Source organism: Oryza brachyantha, chromosome 5, assembly GCF_000231095.2.
Source record: "Oryza brachyantha chromosome 5, ObraRS2, whole genome shotgun sequence".
Taxonomy (NCBI): Eukaryota; Viridiplantae; Streptophyta; class Magnoliopsida; order Poales; family Poaceae; genus Oryza; species Oryza brachyantha.
In genome coordinates, this window is record NC_023167.2 from 19,864,293 (window position 1) to 19,882,081 (window position 17,789).

Genomic DNA, 17,789 nt, shown 5'->3' on the forward strand with positions numbered 1-17,789 from the left:
CCGCCGGTTTTGTCCGGTGAGGTTTGGAGTAGTTTTAGTAGGTCATGAGTTTGTCTTCCTCTGTTTTGAACCAGTCTGTGTAAGCTGACATCCTCAGCAACTTATCGTTACTTTGCTTTATAAAAAGCTGGGTTTTTAAGCATTTTCTCTAAAAAATAAATCCTCGCTTCGGGTCCTCGGAGATTGGTATGCTATCAAATCAATCTGAATTATTATTAATTAATTAATCGTAGACTTGTGGTATTGCAGGTGACTTCTGACTTGCATATGCGGCACACGAATCCATGCGGTGGGCCGATCGAGTTGGAGCGGATGAAAAGGTTTCTGGTGGGCCAAATTACATAGAGGCGGCCAGTAGTAGTGCATGTATACGGCGTACGTGACCTAGGGTATATTTGCATTAGATTATTAGAAACAGTTGATTGGTAGCTAGTTTCTGAGAATCTACAAAAGCTCCTAAACTTAGGCCCTGTCTAGCACAACTCTAGCTCCTAACTCCAACTTACCTAGAGCTGGAGCTGTGCAAACGGTCAGATTCACCAAAAGTTAGAGCAGAGCGGGGAGAATCGCTCCAACGTTTTGTACTAATGAGGTGGAGCGGCCAAAACGTGGCTCCACAGCTCCACTCTGAAAATAATTATAGCGTCACCCATCCCCTTTCGCTGAAATTATAGGAAAATGCCATCGCACTACCCCATCCAACCGAACCGGTATGGGCATTCCCATCCATTCATCGTATCGCAGAGAGGGGGGAAACAAGCGAGGCGGCAGCGATTGGGACGGCGTGCTGCGGCGACTGCGACGGCACCGACGATAGAGCTGCTCCCTCCCTTCTCCTCTCGGCGCACGACAATGGAGCTGCTTGCTCGGTGTGCAGGCGACGGCGACGACAGCTTTCGGTGTGCAGGTGACAGCGACGACGGCTTGCAGTGTGGACGCAACACAGTGATGGCAAGGTTTGGACCACGGTGAGAGCAGCGGTGTGCAAGTATTTCTCCAGATCTGTACGCAAGGTATCCCAAAATCCTAGCAAATCACTTTGATTCAAATTTAGCACATGAAAATACATATGTCTTGGTTTTTGTATACGGCTGAAAGTTCATACATTATCACTGAAACCAGTGTATAGAGACTTGTGAGAGAGTACTGGTGCTACTGATGTGCTATGTTTAAACCAAAAGAGAAGAAAAAAAATATTGTCTTCTTTTTGAGCCTCTGTTGTTGCTGTTCTTTACCACCCTTGTATGTCACAAGGTCTAAAAAAATATTGTGCGTTTTGTTAATGTTGAAGCACAAGGATTATTAGAACCATATGGGCCTAAATGCCAGTCGGTTTCAAGGCTTGGAGGGCTCTCTGTAATTAGTTTTGTCTTTAGTTCAATTGCAAACTTAATGTAATTTTACTGCTTTAGATCTCTATCATAGGTATTTGGAGAGAGCTTGAAAGACTCTCTAGCTCCTAAGGTTTGATTGCTTGCTGGCGATTGATTGGTCAACTTTGGTTAATTTTTCTCCTCAACTTTGGTTAATTTTTCTGGGGATTGATTGCTTGATTGTTTGTTAAAATCATGGGAGAATGAAAATATATTATTATGGCTGTAGTACACCAAACATATGTATGGAGAATGACAATGCTCTAGTTATTATTACTAGACATTTATATTATTAAATGCATGTCATGCAACAACTTGAGTATCAATTTATTCAAGTACCAATTTTTTGAATTATTTTAAAAGGACTAAACATGTTAAAATTATTTTAGTATAAGCCACTGTGCTGAAATTTTGATGGAAAAGTACATATTTAATCCTACATAAAGTCAACAGTGAAAAAACACAAGGGTAGCATTGTCTATCTACCCCCTATCCTCCCCTTTTATGATTTCTAGAGCTGAGCAAGCTAGCCAAACACTTTAAGATCACTTTTAGCTCCTAGTAGAGCTAGCTCCCACTAGAGTTGGAATTTGGAGTTAGAGCTCTACCAAACAGGCCCTTAGCTTCTCTAGCTTCTGAATTCTTAGTTTATTTTTCAGAATCTGTAGCAGATTCTCAGAAGCTGTGGACCGTTTGGGATAGCTTCTGGCAGAAACAGTTTTTTGGAAAAACTACAGCTGAAAAAAACTCCCCCAAACACGCTCCTAGTCGGCGGCGGCGCGTGTACAATCTTAACTGTGGAAAAAGGGTGCCATGTTTTTACCAGGTATTGTTTCACATCTTAATCTTTTTTGTGGTTTAAGGAGCGAAACGTTAAAAAAGGCAGCAAACAAAAACCCCATATTGAATACATGCAGCAGCCTTTTCCTTTCCTGCGATAATTTATGTGTCACGTTACATCATGCCACATGCACTAAATAATATAGAGGCTCTCAATGTTCAGTTAGAACAAGACTAACAATACACTCAACAAGTTGACTATAAGAATCTTGATAGCCTTATCTAATCCTATCCATATAGAAGTTGACTATAATTGATATACAAAGTCTACTTGTCTCTCTCACAATCTCTTATAAAATTTCTTAGTTCTTGTGCCAGAGCTAACGCGCTTCTTCTCTCACTTCTCGTATCTCTCCTCCACCTCGGTATTTAGCCCACTTATACATAGCTCGTAGGAGATTGATTCTCCGAGCCAGTCTGAGAAAAACTCGGTGTACCGTTCTCCAAACTGCGTTTTCTCCTGGGAAAGACGTGTATGCATGCCTCATGTTACAATATATGATGTGGAAATAGCTGGAACCGACAAGGAATTCTAATAATTTGATCAAAAGATCCCTACCTTCTCTGGAAATGGTTCTGATTTTTTTTCCCAGCATCACCATGGGGCTCGCAACCTTTTGCTTCCTCTCGATCTTGCTTCAACAACTCAATTGATGGCTGAATTGGATATTGCAAAAAGGGGAAGACATAAATGTAGTAGTTGTCTATCAGATCAATTCAGTGAAAAGTAGGAAACTCGTTTCTTTTGCGATGGAAAAAAAGGGAGGAAATGCACGGCACAATATTTCACATTTGCACTTTTTAACAAATCTCATGGCTAAGCATGCACGACTGAACTAAACACGTTGTGAAGAACTAGATGAAACATGAGTGGGCGTGCTTCGTAGTGTGCTGGTAGTAGGTAAAGTTTTAGAGTTGAAGACTTACGTCTCTTGCGTTTTGATGATGCAACATTTCTTTGGACAGGTCTGTTTTTCTTGCCAGCAAAGCTGGGTCTTTCAAAAAGATTGTTCTTCTTGATCTGTCTTGCTGCTCAAGGACTGAGCTGTCTTCACGGCTTGGATAAATCTTGCAAATCTGGAAGAAAAGTGAATGGATCAGGCAGATGCAAATCTTGGCTAAATGAACGTCTGGAACGAACTAAAGAGCAAAGTATCAACCAAGAGAAGCTAATTCACATTGCCAATCATCATTGTACAGTGGAATTCAGTTACCTGCTTGATAACACGATATATAAGCGTATCCAGAGTAAATAGTACGTAGGAGTTGGGCCCAAGAAATTTCAAGCAGTGCTGCTCAAAGCTCCAATTGTCAGTAGACCCATCAATCAGGTTGCAGAGTTCCTCCTTAAATCTACACCATTCAATAAAATAACAGGAACACGAAGTTAAAACACAAATATTCAATGGTGAGATATACAGGGTAATTGATCAGCTCTTTCGCAAAACGACATATTTATAAATAAAAAATAATTTATAAATAAATTTGTTATATACGTGTTCTTAGCGATGTAAAAGTAAATGTCTAAAAAATAATTACAATGAAAAACTCTTAAAATCAACTCTAAATTTAAGGTTGAAAATTTAATTTTTGACTTATAAGTATAAGCTGAAGCGAAGTAAAACTCTTAAAATCAACTCTAAATTTAAGGTTGAAAATTTAATTTTTGACTTATAAGTATAAGCTGAAGCGAAGTGACGAGGACCGTAAATAATTCTGCTTATAGATAATAGGTAAGCATCTTAGACGTTACTCTGCATATGAATCACGGGTGCTTGCTCCTTTTGAGAGATCCTTAGCAATTAGCAGCCTCTCATACATAACCTGACGCACAAATGAGAAAATACCATAATGCCAATAATCAGGTATGAAGGCCAATAATTTGTCCAGAAGAAACATCATAATGATGTATATTAGTTTAGAAATCATGCTTCTGTACATCGCATTTAGTGCAAGCCTCACCTTTTCATGCATAAAAAGGTAAAAGCGTGCATATTTATAATTTATGGTAACCTGTGTAGCTTGCTCAGCGCTCTATGGCATATATATTTTAATTTTTAAGTCAATCCTAACAGAAGTACTGCTCCGTCCCAAAAAAGACAACTTAGCGTTTGACCATTCGTCTTATTTAAAAAATTTATTAAAAAATCAAAAAAAATTAATCATATGTAAAGTATTATTCATATTTTATCACGTAGTAATAATAAAAATATTAATTATAATTTTTTTAAATAAGACGAAGAATTGAAAATTCTATCAAAAACAAAAACTTAGAAATTCATTTACGTTAGAACGGAGGTTGTATGTAATAAGAACATACTGAAATACCTGGAGAAGCTTGCTGAGCACAGCCAGAGTGCAACAAGATATGCTTCTATTTACATGACAGGCTCTAGCTGTTCTTCCGAAATATGCTGAACTATCAACCTTATTGTCGGAGTCTTGTCTTGATTCATACTGTTCTTCAGATCTATTCCAATGCCCATAGGTACTCTGACCGGAATTATTGGTTGGCAAACGTTGAAAACGTAACCGGATGTTTTCTACATCTGGTATGAACTCACCCTCCTCAACCTCGGCATCAAAACGGTCAAGTAAAGAACTAGACTCATTGGACTTGGCTCTTGGACTTTCAACTCTCTGAGATGAAAAATAAAATTCATGTAGCTTAATTTAACAAAAGCTATTTCTTTCTTTTTTTTGCTGGGACGGCCAGTACAAAAAAACCAAAAACCAAAAGATATTTCTTGAAATTCAAAATACAAATTCATAATTATAAAAAGCCAAGTGTTGTAAGTACATATGTACCTTTGAAGATAAAAAAATCTCATTAGCAAGAACAGCAACGGGAATATTATTGAGAAAATCTTTGCTCATTCCACAATGTTCACAAACTTTTTTGAGAGCTACTGTATCCTCCAAATCGGGCCATTGAAACTTCATAGAAAGAAATTCTTTTACTAACTCTGTCCAATTCATCATTGGCTTATCTTCGGTAGTGCAACTTCTACCATATGCATAGTTAATGATATTGCCTATGTCCTCGTATATGTTCATATCAGTATAAGATTTCATCTTACTGATTTGTTTGTCTTCTGCCAGCAAAGCTGCAAGAGATAGATACTTATGAAAATGACAAAGAACAAACTAATATGAACAGTTAAATTTCTATGAATCATAATGCAGAACCTAGCTTCAACAGTACACTAAAGGCACCTTTTGGGTTCATCCTTTTCATGTCCAGTTGTTTGAAGGAGTTACTACGATGATCAAGAGACCTGTAGTAATTATTGGCAATAGTATCTGAGCACATTTTGTCCAAAGATAATCGTGCCTCAGAGAAATCTCTTTTTTTCTGATTTAGACGAGAAAGTATAACAGCAAGAGCGGAACTTGTGTTCTCAGATTCTGACAAAGCATCAAGCATGTCAATGCCAGAATCATCATATAGCTGTTCAATGCACCTCTTATGTAGAGCTGCACATGTAAAATCAAGGAAAAAGGTAACACTCAAATAACACAGAAAAAGTTTTGGATCCGAAAAGATAACATAGATATTTTTCTTCGCAGATTACATAGATGTAGTATACTTACGGGTTAGGTGTTCCTGAATTTTCACATTGCTGTCAACACGATGTTGAAGATCCTTAATAAAGTCAATAGTTGCTCTAAACCTCTGCAATAGCATGTCACTCTCAAACCTAAAAGGTAGTAAAGAACAATTATTGATTGTCACACAAATGGTCATGGCCTTATAAGTGACAAGGTAAATTCGCTGATAGCTGAAAGAACGAAAATAATGCGGAAGCATCTGAAAAATTAAAAAAAAAACTGTACTTACAAGTCATCCTCACAGTTAAACATGTTTTCTTCATATTGATTTTTAGTTCTGCACTTAAAGCCACCCTCAGTTCCAGATGTAACAGAAACCAAAGAATCATTAAAAATAGACCTTTCCGGTTCAATTTGGTAGCTTGATTGGAGAGTCGTGCACTGAAAATAAGAAAGAGAATGTTAGAACAGGTGCCAATGATTTACAATTGAAAACTCACGTGCTCGTAGGAATTTACATTCTTTGGTAGCAGGCAATAGCTAGGGGTGCAATGCTTGCAGTTACTGAGATCCACTTTTGGGGGTAATTCGTTTTCTCGCGAGGGACTCCACTGAAGAAAAGGTTCAGCCTTGTGTTCCTCATCATCTGCTACATCAGGTGATTCATTACCACCTATCAGAAATTGATTAAACATAACTTTAACACAAGGGGTTCAACTAAATATGTACAAAATACAAAAACAATTAATTTGCTAGCAGCACAGAATGATATTAGTATGTTCTTACTTTGTATCATGTACCAATACAAAAGAAGCTAGATAATATCAAAACCAACAAACCTAATTGTTGGAAAATAGTTGTACTCAGATGTCAGAACATCACATTGCAGTAGGCGTTTTGAATTGAATGGTTGAAAATACCCAATCCTCGTAGTTTGATAATTTGGAAGCATCACACAAATCAATAACGGAACATATCAGGCACGGAAGGACCCATGAACCAATATGTTAGATTTTTAACTTTTTCATTTTAAAATTCTAACTTTCTAAGGCACAGTCCTCCTGAAGAATGTAGTTTATTACATGTAGTGACACACTTAATAGCTAGGAAGCACTTCGAAATAATATCAGGAAAAATAGGTGAATGCAAAGATGAGCAAATGATCTGCGCATTCCTTAAATAACAGGAAAATAGTTGGGCCAATACACGCTGTGTGCGACTGTTAGTAAAGCGGTGAATGTTTGCGACTGACTTCATTATTTCCTGAGAAGGATGTTAAAAGCAAAGTACCGGGAGATTGCTCGATTCGGAGAATAAACAAAGAGAGAACTTTGACACACCTTTCTTTGTAGGATTTTCAATCAGTCCAGTGCTTCTTTTATTTTGTCTGTGCCTCAAACTATAATCTGTGCCTTCATGGGTTTGGTTTTGGTCTTGAGTATACTTCCATTGTGGCACTTCTTTTCTGCCATCGGTTGCTTTTACTGGGATACCATCCAATTTATTAGTAGTATCTGGAGTAATAATCAGAACCATCTGCAAATTAAAGGAAAATTTGTGAACTGATTATGACACATGAGCTCATAATAGAAAATTTTGCTGAAAGCAGCGTGCTAGTGATCTGTGTTTATTCAATTCTATATAAGAGTTCACCAATATGTTATATGGTATTCCCTCTGGTTTTTTTGTTTGACGCCGTTGATTTTTTGATTTACGTTTGACCCTTTGTCTTATTCAAAAATTTTGTCCAAATATATAAAATTATAAATCATACTTAAAGTTTCTTTAGTAATAAATCAAATCATAATAAAATAGTCAATAATTATATAATTTTTTTAAATAAGACGAAGGATCAAACATAAATCAAAAAGTCAACGGCGTCAAACTAGAAAAATCGGAGGAAGTATATGCAAAAAAGATATATCACTAGAACATAGGCCTTAGCATATGAGCAGTGGGTGGTATGTTAAATAATGAAGCATGAGGTGTATCACCTTGCTCTCTCGACTATTGTTTGGACTTCTGCAAGATTGCTCCTTTGGCACAGGAGCCCATAGGTGATAAGGCAGAAAAAAATTGAACTCTTCTAGGATCTTGGGATGGTTACCTACGATTCTTTTCACCTGCAACGCAAATCATGGTGAAATCACGGCCCTTACAATTATTTTTGCAAATTATCGAAGAATGAGCACCTCGTCTATAATATCTTCCGTGACCACTGTATCAATCTTGTTAAAATTAACCATAATGTCCAGTACAGCATGGTAATCTTCAATGCTGATACCACATACCTGCAGGTTTATATAAAGTTAGCAACCATGGTAAGCAAACGAGTACTAACGCCACACAGGGAGCAAGCAAGCGGACTTATTTTTAGCACCTTCACTTTCATAAGCCATTCTCGTGCGATCACTGAAAGCAACTCGGTCTGGTAAGGGCTAATTCCTTTCTGGAGAAAGAGCTGAAAAGCCTCTATTACTCGAGGATGGCCATCAAGTATCCTCAGAACCATTTGTTTGCACTTTTCAATCGAGATGTTCCTGATTTCACCATCATCATCAGTTCGGTTTTTATCATAATTTATCATAAGGATAGTACTTCCTTATTATAATTATTTATCATAAGCATAAATATAACATGTAGTTAGTCAAAACAATGATGATTCATCAACCGAGAAGATAAAGGTATATACTGATTCATACTTTTGTCTCCTAAACTTGATCATACACCGGAGGAAGTCGCTGTACACGTTGTCAGGGAGCACCGTCTTGACAAATACCAGGTATTGCATAGTCTCATATCTAATCGTCTTCGCTCTTTTCGGTGGAACTGGAAGAGCGTCACCATGATCATCGGGAGAATAAGACATTTTCTCCGACTCCCGACTACCCACCCAGCGCACCGGAGAAGCAAATACGCAAACACCTGCAAGGCACAAGAACAGATGAATCTACAGATGATGATTCCCTCAATATGTGGCCAACCAAAACAAAATCTACCTCGGTTCGCTCGGTTTATCCCCTACGCCCTTCCATCGCGAGGGATTCTGATTCGATTCAACCAACGAATCGATCCGCCGTAAAGAGCCAACGAAACCCAGACGATCACGGCGAGATCGCTCGGACTTGGTTCGCGCGCGCGGAGAAATATAATACTCCTAATGCGTAGAGCGATCGGAATACTCACGGAAGAGGCAAAACCTACCCAAGTGTGCCGGCGGGCGGCGGCGGCGGCGGCAGCGGACGAGAGGACGGAGTCGGAGGCGAGCGACGAGGCGCTGCGCTGAGGCTCCAGACCTTCCGGAACCTTCTAGAAACCCACCCGCGCGGGTCGGCGACGACGCGAGCGAGGGAAAGAGAAGAAAGAGATGAGATGAAGCGCAGCTAAATGGGCTGGGTTGGGCACGCGGAGACCTCTCTCTCTCTCTCCTCTTACTGGGCCTTGAGGCCCAGTTAAACTACACCTACAAAACCCATCCCCGATGCTGAGAGCACCCGCGCCGCCGCCGCTATTCGCCGGCGAAGAGGGCAGCCACGGCGGCACCCACTACAGCCCTCGTCGGGGGCTTCTGCGCCTTGTGTCTCCTCCGCAGGAGAGGGCGTCCTGTGGCTAGCGCTCTCATGGCGTGCTCTCGCGCACATACACACACGCACATTCTCGCTGCTGCGTCGGCTGTGGTGAGGTAATTTCCCCTCCCGTTTCGCGGTATTCGGGCTCTTCTGGTTTCAAGAGGTGGTTGTTTAGGTTTGGGATCTATCGCCTTCTTGGCTTATACCTGAATACTTGTGCTGTGCGATTTGGGGATTGATGGTTCGGTTTTCGTGTCCCCAATTGCGAGAGAGATTAGTTTGCTGCTTTTGTATCGAATTATTTTATGAGCAGTGGTTGATTTGCTAGGTGCTGGTACTAGTTGGTATAGCACTAGTTTAATTACGTGGAAACATGCCAAGTCACGTGCAATCTTATGAACGAATCCTGCATGCCTCGTCGATTTAGCTTGTTAATTCGTAACAAGTTAGCTTCTGAGTTACACGATTTTATGACCAAACCACTGTGGATATCATGATAGAATTGAAACCTACAAAAATCATAATGTTGCAATGTCGAGAGTTAGCTGTAGCTGGAGTTATTCAGATATGTTTTCATAGTGCTTGTATTGATTTTGTGTCATCGAAATGTTTTCTGACCCTTTATGTCATGACGCTGCAATCCATTTAGCATCCATAAGAAAGTATGCGTGGTAAATCGTTCCAATGAAATGCGCAAATTCGATGACAAACCTACAGCCATCAACTTGTGCAAAAAAAACATCATGTCGTTATGCACCTTGCCGTTGCACCTGCATATCACTCAACTACCACAATCACCTTTTTTCTACTTGGTATTTTCATTGGAATCTTCTCACAGGACAAACCTGGTCATTTAAATTCACATGGATGCATGTGCTGTAAGGACCAAGTCACCAAACGTTGTATTTTAGTATACTATGTATAGACTCTCTCTATTAATGAAAGTGGGGCTATTTTCTGCACAGTACATGTCATTGTTGTTTGCAATCTTATAAAATTTACAGCTTACAAGTTACTAAATTTTCACTGGCAGCAAGTTCGGACTTGTATAGTTGAAGTATTGTCATCAGGGTTTTTGGTTACCGCAGAAGTTCAGAGGACTCTAGTCAATACGTTAGCTCACTCTGCCATCCTCACTGCCAAATGTACAGGTTGCCGGTTTATCTAATTTGCAAGCAGGGGTTAGGGCCTACAAGAAAGATAAGGTGAACCGTATTCTGGATGCTTATGTGTTTGACAAGTCCTTCAAGGTACGGAATATATCATCTGAACCTTTGGTTTAACTGTCTATTGTGGTAATAATTATGGACCAGTACATGTTTCAGTGATATCAACAATTTCTAAAATAATATTAATAACTACTCCCTCCGTTTCATAATGTAAAACTTTCTAGCCTTGTCTAAATTCATATGGATGCTAATGAATCTAGACATATATATAAATTATATATATTCATCAGTTGATGAATTTAGGTAAGACTAGAAAGTCTTTACAATATGAAATAGAGGTAATACTCTATGCGGTCATTTAATGTAACCTGAGTCTATTCTGTGTTTTAGAATACATTAGTTTCTGTTGTGTTGTTTATCCAACATTTGAAAGATGCACGCGGTCTGCTGAAACACATTGGTTTCACTTTTTCTTTGGGAAAAACAATAGTCCTGTCACTAGACTCAATCCCCAGGAAGGTGCTATGTGGTTGATTGTGGACCTATAGTCAACTTAAAAGTTACCTGAAAAAAACAGGATTTGTCTTTTACTGAAAAAAAGGAACATAATATTATATCACTTGATTGACTTCTAATGAAGATGATATTTTCCCTTGAGGAATTTAAGGTCAGTGAGTCCTTTTAGACGGTGAGCTGGTGATTTCTGGCACCTTCTCCATGTATATAAAAACAGATGTTTCCTCAGCTATGATAAACAACTTTCATTGCAGTGACAGGAATTATAAATTGAATATGTAATAGATAACAACAGCTTGTGTAGAATATCGTTGCAGTTGCAAATTACATGTCCAAAAAATAAGATGCTCTCCATTTCTCATCCATGGTCAAAACTGTAACATTTTTTGCAATGTTTCTATAGGCCTTTACACGAGAAAGTGCTTGATTACGATTGGTTTCTATGGTCCTATCTGCTCTGATCAATTGGGTTATGATTTTTACACCATTGCCTGCTCATATTTATTGATCTTCTGATTTCCATTCTTGTTTTGAGCCTTGGTCTCTCCAGTTTGATTCTTTTTTGCCATGAGGAATTCAGCAAGAACCTGAAGTGCGACATCGGCATTGTCATTCCTCATTAGGACCTCTGCAACCTCTGCAGGCGTTATCGGCACCTCCTCTATCAGCTGTTCGATTTCTGGATACATGGCATGGTTTTCAACAGAGTGGTAGTTGCTGGCCAGAACTCGGAAAGCCTCTGGGGTGCAGTACCCCATGTGGATGTGCATGTCCATCCTGCCAGGCCGCAGCAGTGCTGGGTCAAGACGCTCTCTGTAGTTTGTGGTGAAGACGATGATCCTCTCCTCGCCGCTTGTTGACCACAGACCGTCAACAAAGTTGAGCAGCCCAGATAGTGTCACCTACTCTCAACAAAATACCCAAATTAGCATCAGGCCATCAGCATTGGTAAGGAAGTCGTCAAATCAACAAGTGCTGGGAATTACCAATCATAATTGATATACATGAGACCATGATTGATCATAACTAACCTTGTCTTCATTTTCTTCTCCTGAATGGCTGGACTTGGCACGCTTGATGTCACCCTCATCCCGTTGCTGCAGGTCGATGCTGCAGTCAATGTCCTCAACAACGAGGATGGATCGGTTGCTCATCCCGACGAGCAGCCTCCGGAGGTCAGAGTTGGACTTGACCTCAGTGAGCTCGAGATCGTATATGTCAAACTTGAGGTAGTTGGCCATGGCGGCGATGAGGCTGGACTTGCCGGTGCCAGGTGGTCCGTAGAGCAGGTATCCCCTCTTCCACGCCCTGCCAATCCTCCTGTAGTAGTCCTTCCTCTTGACAAACCTCTCGAGGTCGTACATGACGGACTGCTTCAGGCTGTGGTCCATGGCGAGCGTGTCGAAGGTGGAGGGGTGGCGCAGGTCGACGGCGGTCCAGGCGTCGTACTCGATCATGTGCATCTTGAGGTTCCTGTGCTGGTCGTTCATGGCCTTGGCCGTGTCCACGACGAAGGGGAGGTACGACCTGAGCGCCTTCTCCTTGTGCTTCTTGTGGAAGCTCACCTCGAAGGACTTGACCTCGAAGCGGCTCCGGCCCCTCCTGTTGGTGGCGCCGCCGGTGTAGCCGTAGCCGCCGGCGTGGGCGTTGGCGGCGGCGCTGGCGCTGGCGTTGTCGCGGGAGACGAGGCGCCAGGTGTAGTCGACGCCGTCGTGGACGTCGAGCATCTCCTCGCCCTGGTCCATGGTGATCATGATGCCCTGGGCGTCGTCGACCCGGCTGGCGCGGAGGCGCTGCATGTCGGTGTTGATCCGCGCGGCGAGGTAGGTGCGCGCAGCGTCGTAGATCTGGTTGGTGGACAGGCCCTCCGTCTCGTCGATGACGACGGTGTGGGTGGAGGAGACGCGCGCGCGGATGCTTCGCGCGGCCGCCCGGAGCAGCTCGCGCACCTCGTCGGGGATGAGCTCGCTGACCACGCCGCGCACCACCATGGCCGTCCCGGCCACGGCCGCCGCCGTCGCCATGTACTTCTCGTAGTCGCCGGACCACGACATGGCTGGCTGACCGACCGTATCGCGTTCCCGTTCCTCCCGGATGTATGCCGCTAGCTAGACGACGGAGCTATGGCGGGAGGCGGCTGATCGAGAGGTGTCAAGTTAATTTAGGGGCAGCGTTTCTGGGTTTACGTGCCGATCTGTCACTGTTAGCTCCCATCGAAGTATACTTCTACTCTTGTAGGAGTATTTGTTTTTCTTCTTGGACACGAAAAAATTAGTCTATACAGCAATGGGGTGCGTGTAGAATGAAGATCTGGATCGGCAGTCTCTAGTCACGGATACAGACCGAACGTGGATTTTCCTCTCTCTTTTTTTTTAGACGAGAGGGCTGAACGTGGATTCGAATTCGGTGGGGTCTTGTGACAGTAAGCCGTACGGCCCATAGGCCAGGAGAGGCCCAGCGTAAAACGTTTTTGGGCCGAAGCCCTGCTGCCATTCCAATTACGCCCAGCACCGTCCAAATGCACATCAACTGACACTCTTCTCTCCTTCCCGCAACTGGACTCAATTCTCATGGATGCCAAAGGCTGGCTGGCAGTCACTCGCCGGCTACGCCAGATTAACCTAACGGCGGCGCACCGCTGCCGGAGTTTAGGTGATACGAATACTGGCGCGTTTCTTCTCTATAAACATCTGTGCTTCATTTGCTTACCCTGCTGTCTGCTGATACCCCCACCCGTTTTCAGTAATGACAGCGGTTACTCTATATGGATGCTAATATCGTTGATTATTCTGTGTGAATTCACATGTTAGTGTTTGCTATCATCCGTTTATGCCAAATCTAGCACTAAAGATTGTCCAAATCTAACTATTTTTTCCTTCTCGCCTGATCTAAATTCCACATGTACGATGAAGGTTTTGTTTGTCTGTGTCTTGGTGGTTTTGTTGTGTTGGAGATTAATGTGCAACTTGTAAAATCAATGGGGAATCGGTCCAGTTGAATACTCGATGTATTAGATCCTGTTTTCTGAAACTAGCTTTGCTTGGCATATATTCTGGTGTTCCCATGACTTGTCGAGACAATATTTATAAATTTCTTAGGAAGTACACTTCATTAATTACGAGTGCACCTCATCTCTCCAAGTACACATTGTTATTAGCAGTCAAAACGATCACATGTTTCTCCTTCAAAAAAACGATCACATGTTTTGAAATGGATCTTCTGTAGAACCTATCTAACCGTATACACATTCTTGTTGTCAATTGTTCTATTCCACAATCCTAAGTGCATTCATCAGTTGAGGGGTCTTTTTGTTTCTCTGTCGCTTTGTCATCTTTATTCTCCTCCGTCACCTTAGTATCACCCTTACTTTCAATCTTGATCTCATTGGCATCTTTTATCTTTGACTTTAGGAGCTCCATTAGACCAAGTAGTGCGATATCAGTATCATCATTTCTCATGAGAACCTCGGCAACCTCTGCAGGCGTCACCATCACCTCCTTGATCAGCTCCTCGATCTCTGGATATGTGGCATGATAGTCGATGGAGTGGTAGTTGCTGGCAAGAATTCGGAAAGCCTCTGGTGTGCAGTACCCCATGTGGATGTGCATGTCCATCCTGCCAGGCCGCAGAAGTGCTGGATCAAGACGCTCCTTGTAATTGGTCGTGAAGACGATGATCCTTTCCTCCCCGCTTGTTGACCACAGCCCATCAACAAAATTTAGCAGCCCAGATAATGTTACCTGTGTGGACAGCAATCAAATTCTCATCAGCTTTGGTAAGAATAATCGTGAAATCAACTAGAGAAGAGGATTATAAATATGGATATTATGCATTTTGATTTTAAAGGTACTCACTTTCTCTTCTCGCTTGCCTTCTTCTGTAGAATTGGACTTGTTACATTCCTCCCCGGCCTCCCGTTGTTTCAGTTCGATGGAACAGTCAATGTCTTCAACAACAAGAATGGACCGGTTAGTCATCCCAACAAGAAGCCTTCTGAGCTCCGAGTTTGAATCGACCTCAGTCAGCTCGAGATCATATATGTCAAACTTGAGGTGGTTCGCCATGGCTGCGATCAAGCTGGACTTGCCAGTCCCAGGTGGGCCATACAGCAGGTAACCCCTCTTCCATGCCTTGCCAATCCTCTTGTAGTAATCCTTTCTCTTGATGAACCTATCGAGGTCATCGATAATGGACTGTTTCAGCTTCTGGTCCATGGCAAGCGTGTCGAATGTGGATGGGTGGTGGAGATCGATTGGAGACCATGAGTCTGAGTATTCATTCATGTATATCTGGAGAATTCTTTCCTGGTCTTTTATGGCCTTGGCTGTGGCAATGATGAATGGGAGGTATGATTTCAGGGCTTTCTCCTTGTACTTCCTGTGGAAGCTCACCTCATAGGAGCGGGCCTCGCGTTGAACGCTACCATTGCCATTGTTGGGGTCGGGTAAGGAGCTGCGTGAGATTAGGCACCATTTGAATTCTGTTCCGTCATAGATATCGACCAGCTCTTCGCCTTCCTCCATGCTGACAACCATCTTCTCAAAGGATTCATCCATGCTGCTGACTCGCAGGCGCTGCATATTGTTGTTGATGCGTGTTGCGAGGTACGCGCGCACCGCGTTGTAGACGTGGTTGTGGGACCATCCCTCATTCTCCTCGATGATAATTGTGTTCTGTGATGAAATCTGTGAACGCAGGTAGCTGAGGCCGGAAAACAGCACATCACGCACCTCATATGGGACCAGCTCATTCACGACGCTGCGAACCAACATCACAGATGCTGCAACGGACGCGGCGGTTGTGATGGCCTTCTTGTAGGACTCGATGGCCTTGTCGTAGGACGCCATGGTGAGCAACCTCTGGTTCTTCTTTCAATGAACTTATCTTCTTCTTTGCTGTTGGTAATGGTTCGGAACAGTGGGTGAGGAGTGGGGGAAGAAGAGGAGAGTTGGTGTTGAATGGGGGGGGGGGGGGGGGGGGGGGGTAGGAGTGGGGGTGGGGGAGGGAGGAAGGAGAGTTGGTGTTGAATTGAGGTAGAGTTTGGGGAGGGGTTTTATAGGCAGAGTTGGGGCGATGAGCAAGTGATTGGTGGCTTCGTCTGAAAGGAAGAAAATCTGAATAGCATAATACCCCTATACTCTTCCAAGTTCCTGCTTCCAGAGTCCTTAGTCAGAAAAATGACATCACCGGTACAACGTAGTAGTAATACTTTTACACATATTCACCTGGGAAAACATGTGGTGATAGGATGCAACTGCAACAAATTGTCCAATTTGTTCCTTTATCTGTCGCCCTTTTATTCCTTCCAGCATATCTTGTTTACTGAAGAGAAATCAGAATAACAATGTTTAACTAAGGCTTGTTTAGTTTCAAAAAACAACACATCAAATTTTTAGATATCTAAATAAAGCATTAAATATAGATGAATTAAAAAACTAATTGCACAGTTATGAAAGAAATCTTGAGACGAATCTTTTAAGTCTAATTAGTTCATGATTAGCCATAAGTGCTATAGTAATCAATATGTGCTAATGACTGATTACTTAGGCTCAAAAGATTCGTCTCGCGGTTCCTAGGCTAGCCGTGAAATTCGTTTTTTCATTCGTGTCCAAAAACCCCTTCCGACATTCGATCAAACATTTGACGTGACACTTCTTCCAAAAATTTTCTCAATCTAAACACCACCTAACTGTTACGGAGTAGGAATTCAACAAAACGAATAGTATAGTGGGCAGCTAGCAGTGCACACATCGCACTTTACTTCCTTGATACCCAAGTTTCGTCTGAATTTCTCTTTCTGCAGAGAAGAGGAGAAATGTGCACCGCAAGTTTCATCCGAATAAAAAGCATTTCTGCTCGTAATTCTCTGCATTATTCTGTAGGCAAGAAATGGTGCACCCATTCCATCTACCACCGAGGAAGGGGAGGCCGTTCCGCGTTGGCTGAATGGATCCATGTGCGGAAATCGCATGCCGTGCAGACGAAGCTTGGCCGAGTCAGAGGCTGGAATGAAAAATTCTAAAAAGGGGCATGCATCCACTGAATACTGGTCCATTTGGGGAAAGTGGGATTGTCTCGGTCTGCGTCGCCGACGTCTTTACGGGAAGAACCTCCCATGTAGCGCAACAGTGGATTGGATCGGGGTCAAATTTTTGATCGCGTAGCGGCGGTGGCGCCAATCGACGTGTTGATCCGTGATATGACCAGCGACTCCGTGGACCATTCCCAGTGATATCATCAGTGAGCGAGAGTGCTATAGTTTTTGTTTGTGACAGCTTATCCTAATCCATCATTGTGTAACCGCCTCTCTATTGTGACAGTTTTGGACAAGAGGGCCCTGTTGCAAGGAATCTATTGGTAATGATGAATCATTCAGCAACATCACAAACAATTAAACCGTATTGCGGCTCGATCGCTTGAATACAGGGGTCGACACTGTGGCGCCATGATCAGTTAAACAGTGTGTTGTGTTGTGTTGTGTTGGGCATAGCGTCCGACTGATCCTGCCAAAAGCAATCGTGATCGCCACGTTTTATTTGCTTTCCAGAACAGCGCGAAACGTGACTGGATGTTAAAGCCATCGCAAAAAAAGAAAAAAAGAAAAGAAAAACTCAACTGTAAAGTGCCAGACAAAAACTAGAACTGTATGTAGATCGAGCAGAATCGAGCATGCACAGCCTTTAATTTTTTTTTTCCTGTTTTGTTGATTGAAACGAGCACTTGAGTATGTGTGACTGGCACGTTGTTTCTGATTTCTTCATTGCCAAGAC

General features: G+C 42.4%; 3 protein-coding genes and 1 long non-coding RNA gene across 10 annotated transcripts; 1 reads left to right on the top strand and 3 right to left on the bottom strand.

Annotated features, from left to right (window-relative positions):
* Window positions 1-2,281: 2,281 nt before the first annotated feature.
* Window positions 2,282-9,072, bottom strand: LOC102720329 (paired amphipathic helix protein Sin3-like 5). Of its 3 annotated transcripts, none has more exons than XM_006654797.3 (17): window positions 8,970-9,072; window positions 8,468-8,690; window positions 8,146-8,305; window positions 7,958-8,056; window positions 7,760-7,888; window positions 7,106-7,301; window positions 6,284-6,438; window positions 6,055-6,206; window positions 5,808-5,914; window positions 5,430-5,690; window positions 5,022-5,320; window positions 4,542-4,853; window positions 3,967-4,037; window positions 3,428-3,566; window positions 3,141-3,290; window positions 2,773-2,870; window positions 2,282-2,673 (listed from the first exon to the last, which is right to left on the bottom strand). In XM_006654797.3, the coding sequence occupies exons 2-17, from the start codon at window positions 8,632-8,634 to the stop codon at window positions 2,592-2,594; spliced, it is 2,577 nt and encodes an 858-aa protein (XP_006654860.1). In that variant the 5' UTR covers window positions 8,635-8,690; window positions 8,970-9,072; the 3' UTR covers window positions 2,282-2,591. The 3 variants fall into 3 exon arrangements, with proteins under 3 accessions (XP_006654860.1, XP_040380604.1, XP_015693098.1); XM_040524670.1 differs by lacking the exon at window positions 8,970-9,072 and adding an exon at window positions 8,765-8,842 and having other exon boundaries at window positions 6,284-6,411; XM_015837612.2 differs by lacking the exon at window positions 8,970-9,072 and adding an exon at window positions 8,765-8,842.
* Window positions 9,073-9,274: 202 nt separating this feature from the next.
* On the top strand, window positions 9,275-17,679 carry LOC107304294. 5 transcript variants are annotated; one of them, XR_005811858.1, is made up of 11 exons: window positions 9,275-9,447; window positions 10,486-10,584; window positions 11,570-11,967; window positions 12,123-12,308; window positions 12,399-12,539; window positions 14,501-14,794; window positions 14,903-15,302; window positions 15,378-15,463; window positions 15,565-15,623; window positions 15,717-15,867; window positions 16,902-17,679. It is a non-coding gene; the product is annotated as an uncharacterized LOC107304294 (long non-coding RNA). The 5 variants fall into 5 exon arrangements; XR_005811856.1 differs by having other exon boundaries at window positions 14,903-15,131; window positions 15,222-15,463; XR_001550368.2 differs by having other exon boundaries at window positions 14,903-15,131.
* On the bottom strand, window positions 11,282-13,184 carry LOC102720799 (AAA-ATPase At3g50940-like). The gene is made up of 2 exons (XM_006654799.3): window positions 12,051-13,184; window positions 11,282-11,921 (listed from the first exon to the last, which is right to left on the bottom strand). The coding sequence occupies exons 1-2, from the start codon at window positions 13,071-13,073 to the stop codon at window positions 11,499-11,501; spliced, it is 1,446 nt and encodes a 481-aa protein (XP_006654862.1). The 5' UTR covers window positions 13,074-13,184; the 3' UTR covers window positions 11,282-11,498.
* Window positions 14,153-15,886, bottom strand: LOC102721080 (AAA-ATPase At3g50940-like). Its single transcript, XM_006654800.3, has 2 exons — window positions 14,874-15,886; window positions 14,153-14,759 (listed from the first exon to the last, which is right to left on the bottom strand). Exons 1-2 carry the CDS (start codon window positions 15,864-15,866, stop codon window positions 14,298-14,300), a joined length of 1,455 nt encoding a protein of 484 aa, XP_006654863.1. The 5' UTR covers window positions 15,867-15,886; the 3' UTR covers window positions 14,153-14,297.
* Window positions 17,680-17,789: the final 110 nt, after the last annotated feature.

Bases quoted from the DNA above. Each gene is read 5' to 3' on its own strand.
- LOC102720329 (XM_006654797.3), bottom strand. From the start codon at position 8,634: ATGTCTTATTCTCCCGATGATCATGGTGACGCTCTTCCAGTTCCACCG. The intron at 5,915-6,054 runs GTAAGTACAGTT...ACTACCTTTTAG, and splicing joins TTTAACTGTGAGGATGACTT to GTTTGAGAGTGACATGCTAT. The intron at 3,291-3,427 runs GTAACTGAATTC...CTTTTCTTCCAG, and splicing joins TATATCGTGTTATCAAGCAG to ATTTGCAAGATTTATCCAAG.
- LOC102720799 (XM_006654799.3), bottom strand. From the start codon at position 13,073: ATGTCGTGGTCCGGCGACTACGAGAAGTACATGGCGACGGCGGCGGCC. The intron at 11,922-12,050 runs GTTAGTTATGAT...TGTTGAGAGTAG, and splicing joins GAGAAGAAAATGAAGACAAG to GTGACACTATCTGGGCTGCT.
- LOC102721080 (XM_006654800.3), bottom strand. From the start codon at position 15,866: ATGGCGTCCTACGACAAGGCCATCGAGTCCTACAAGAAGGCCATCACA. The intron at 14,760-14,873 runs GTGAGTACCTTT...CTGTCCACACAG, and splicing joins AAGGCAAGCGAGAAGAGAAA to GTAACATTATCTGGGCTGCT.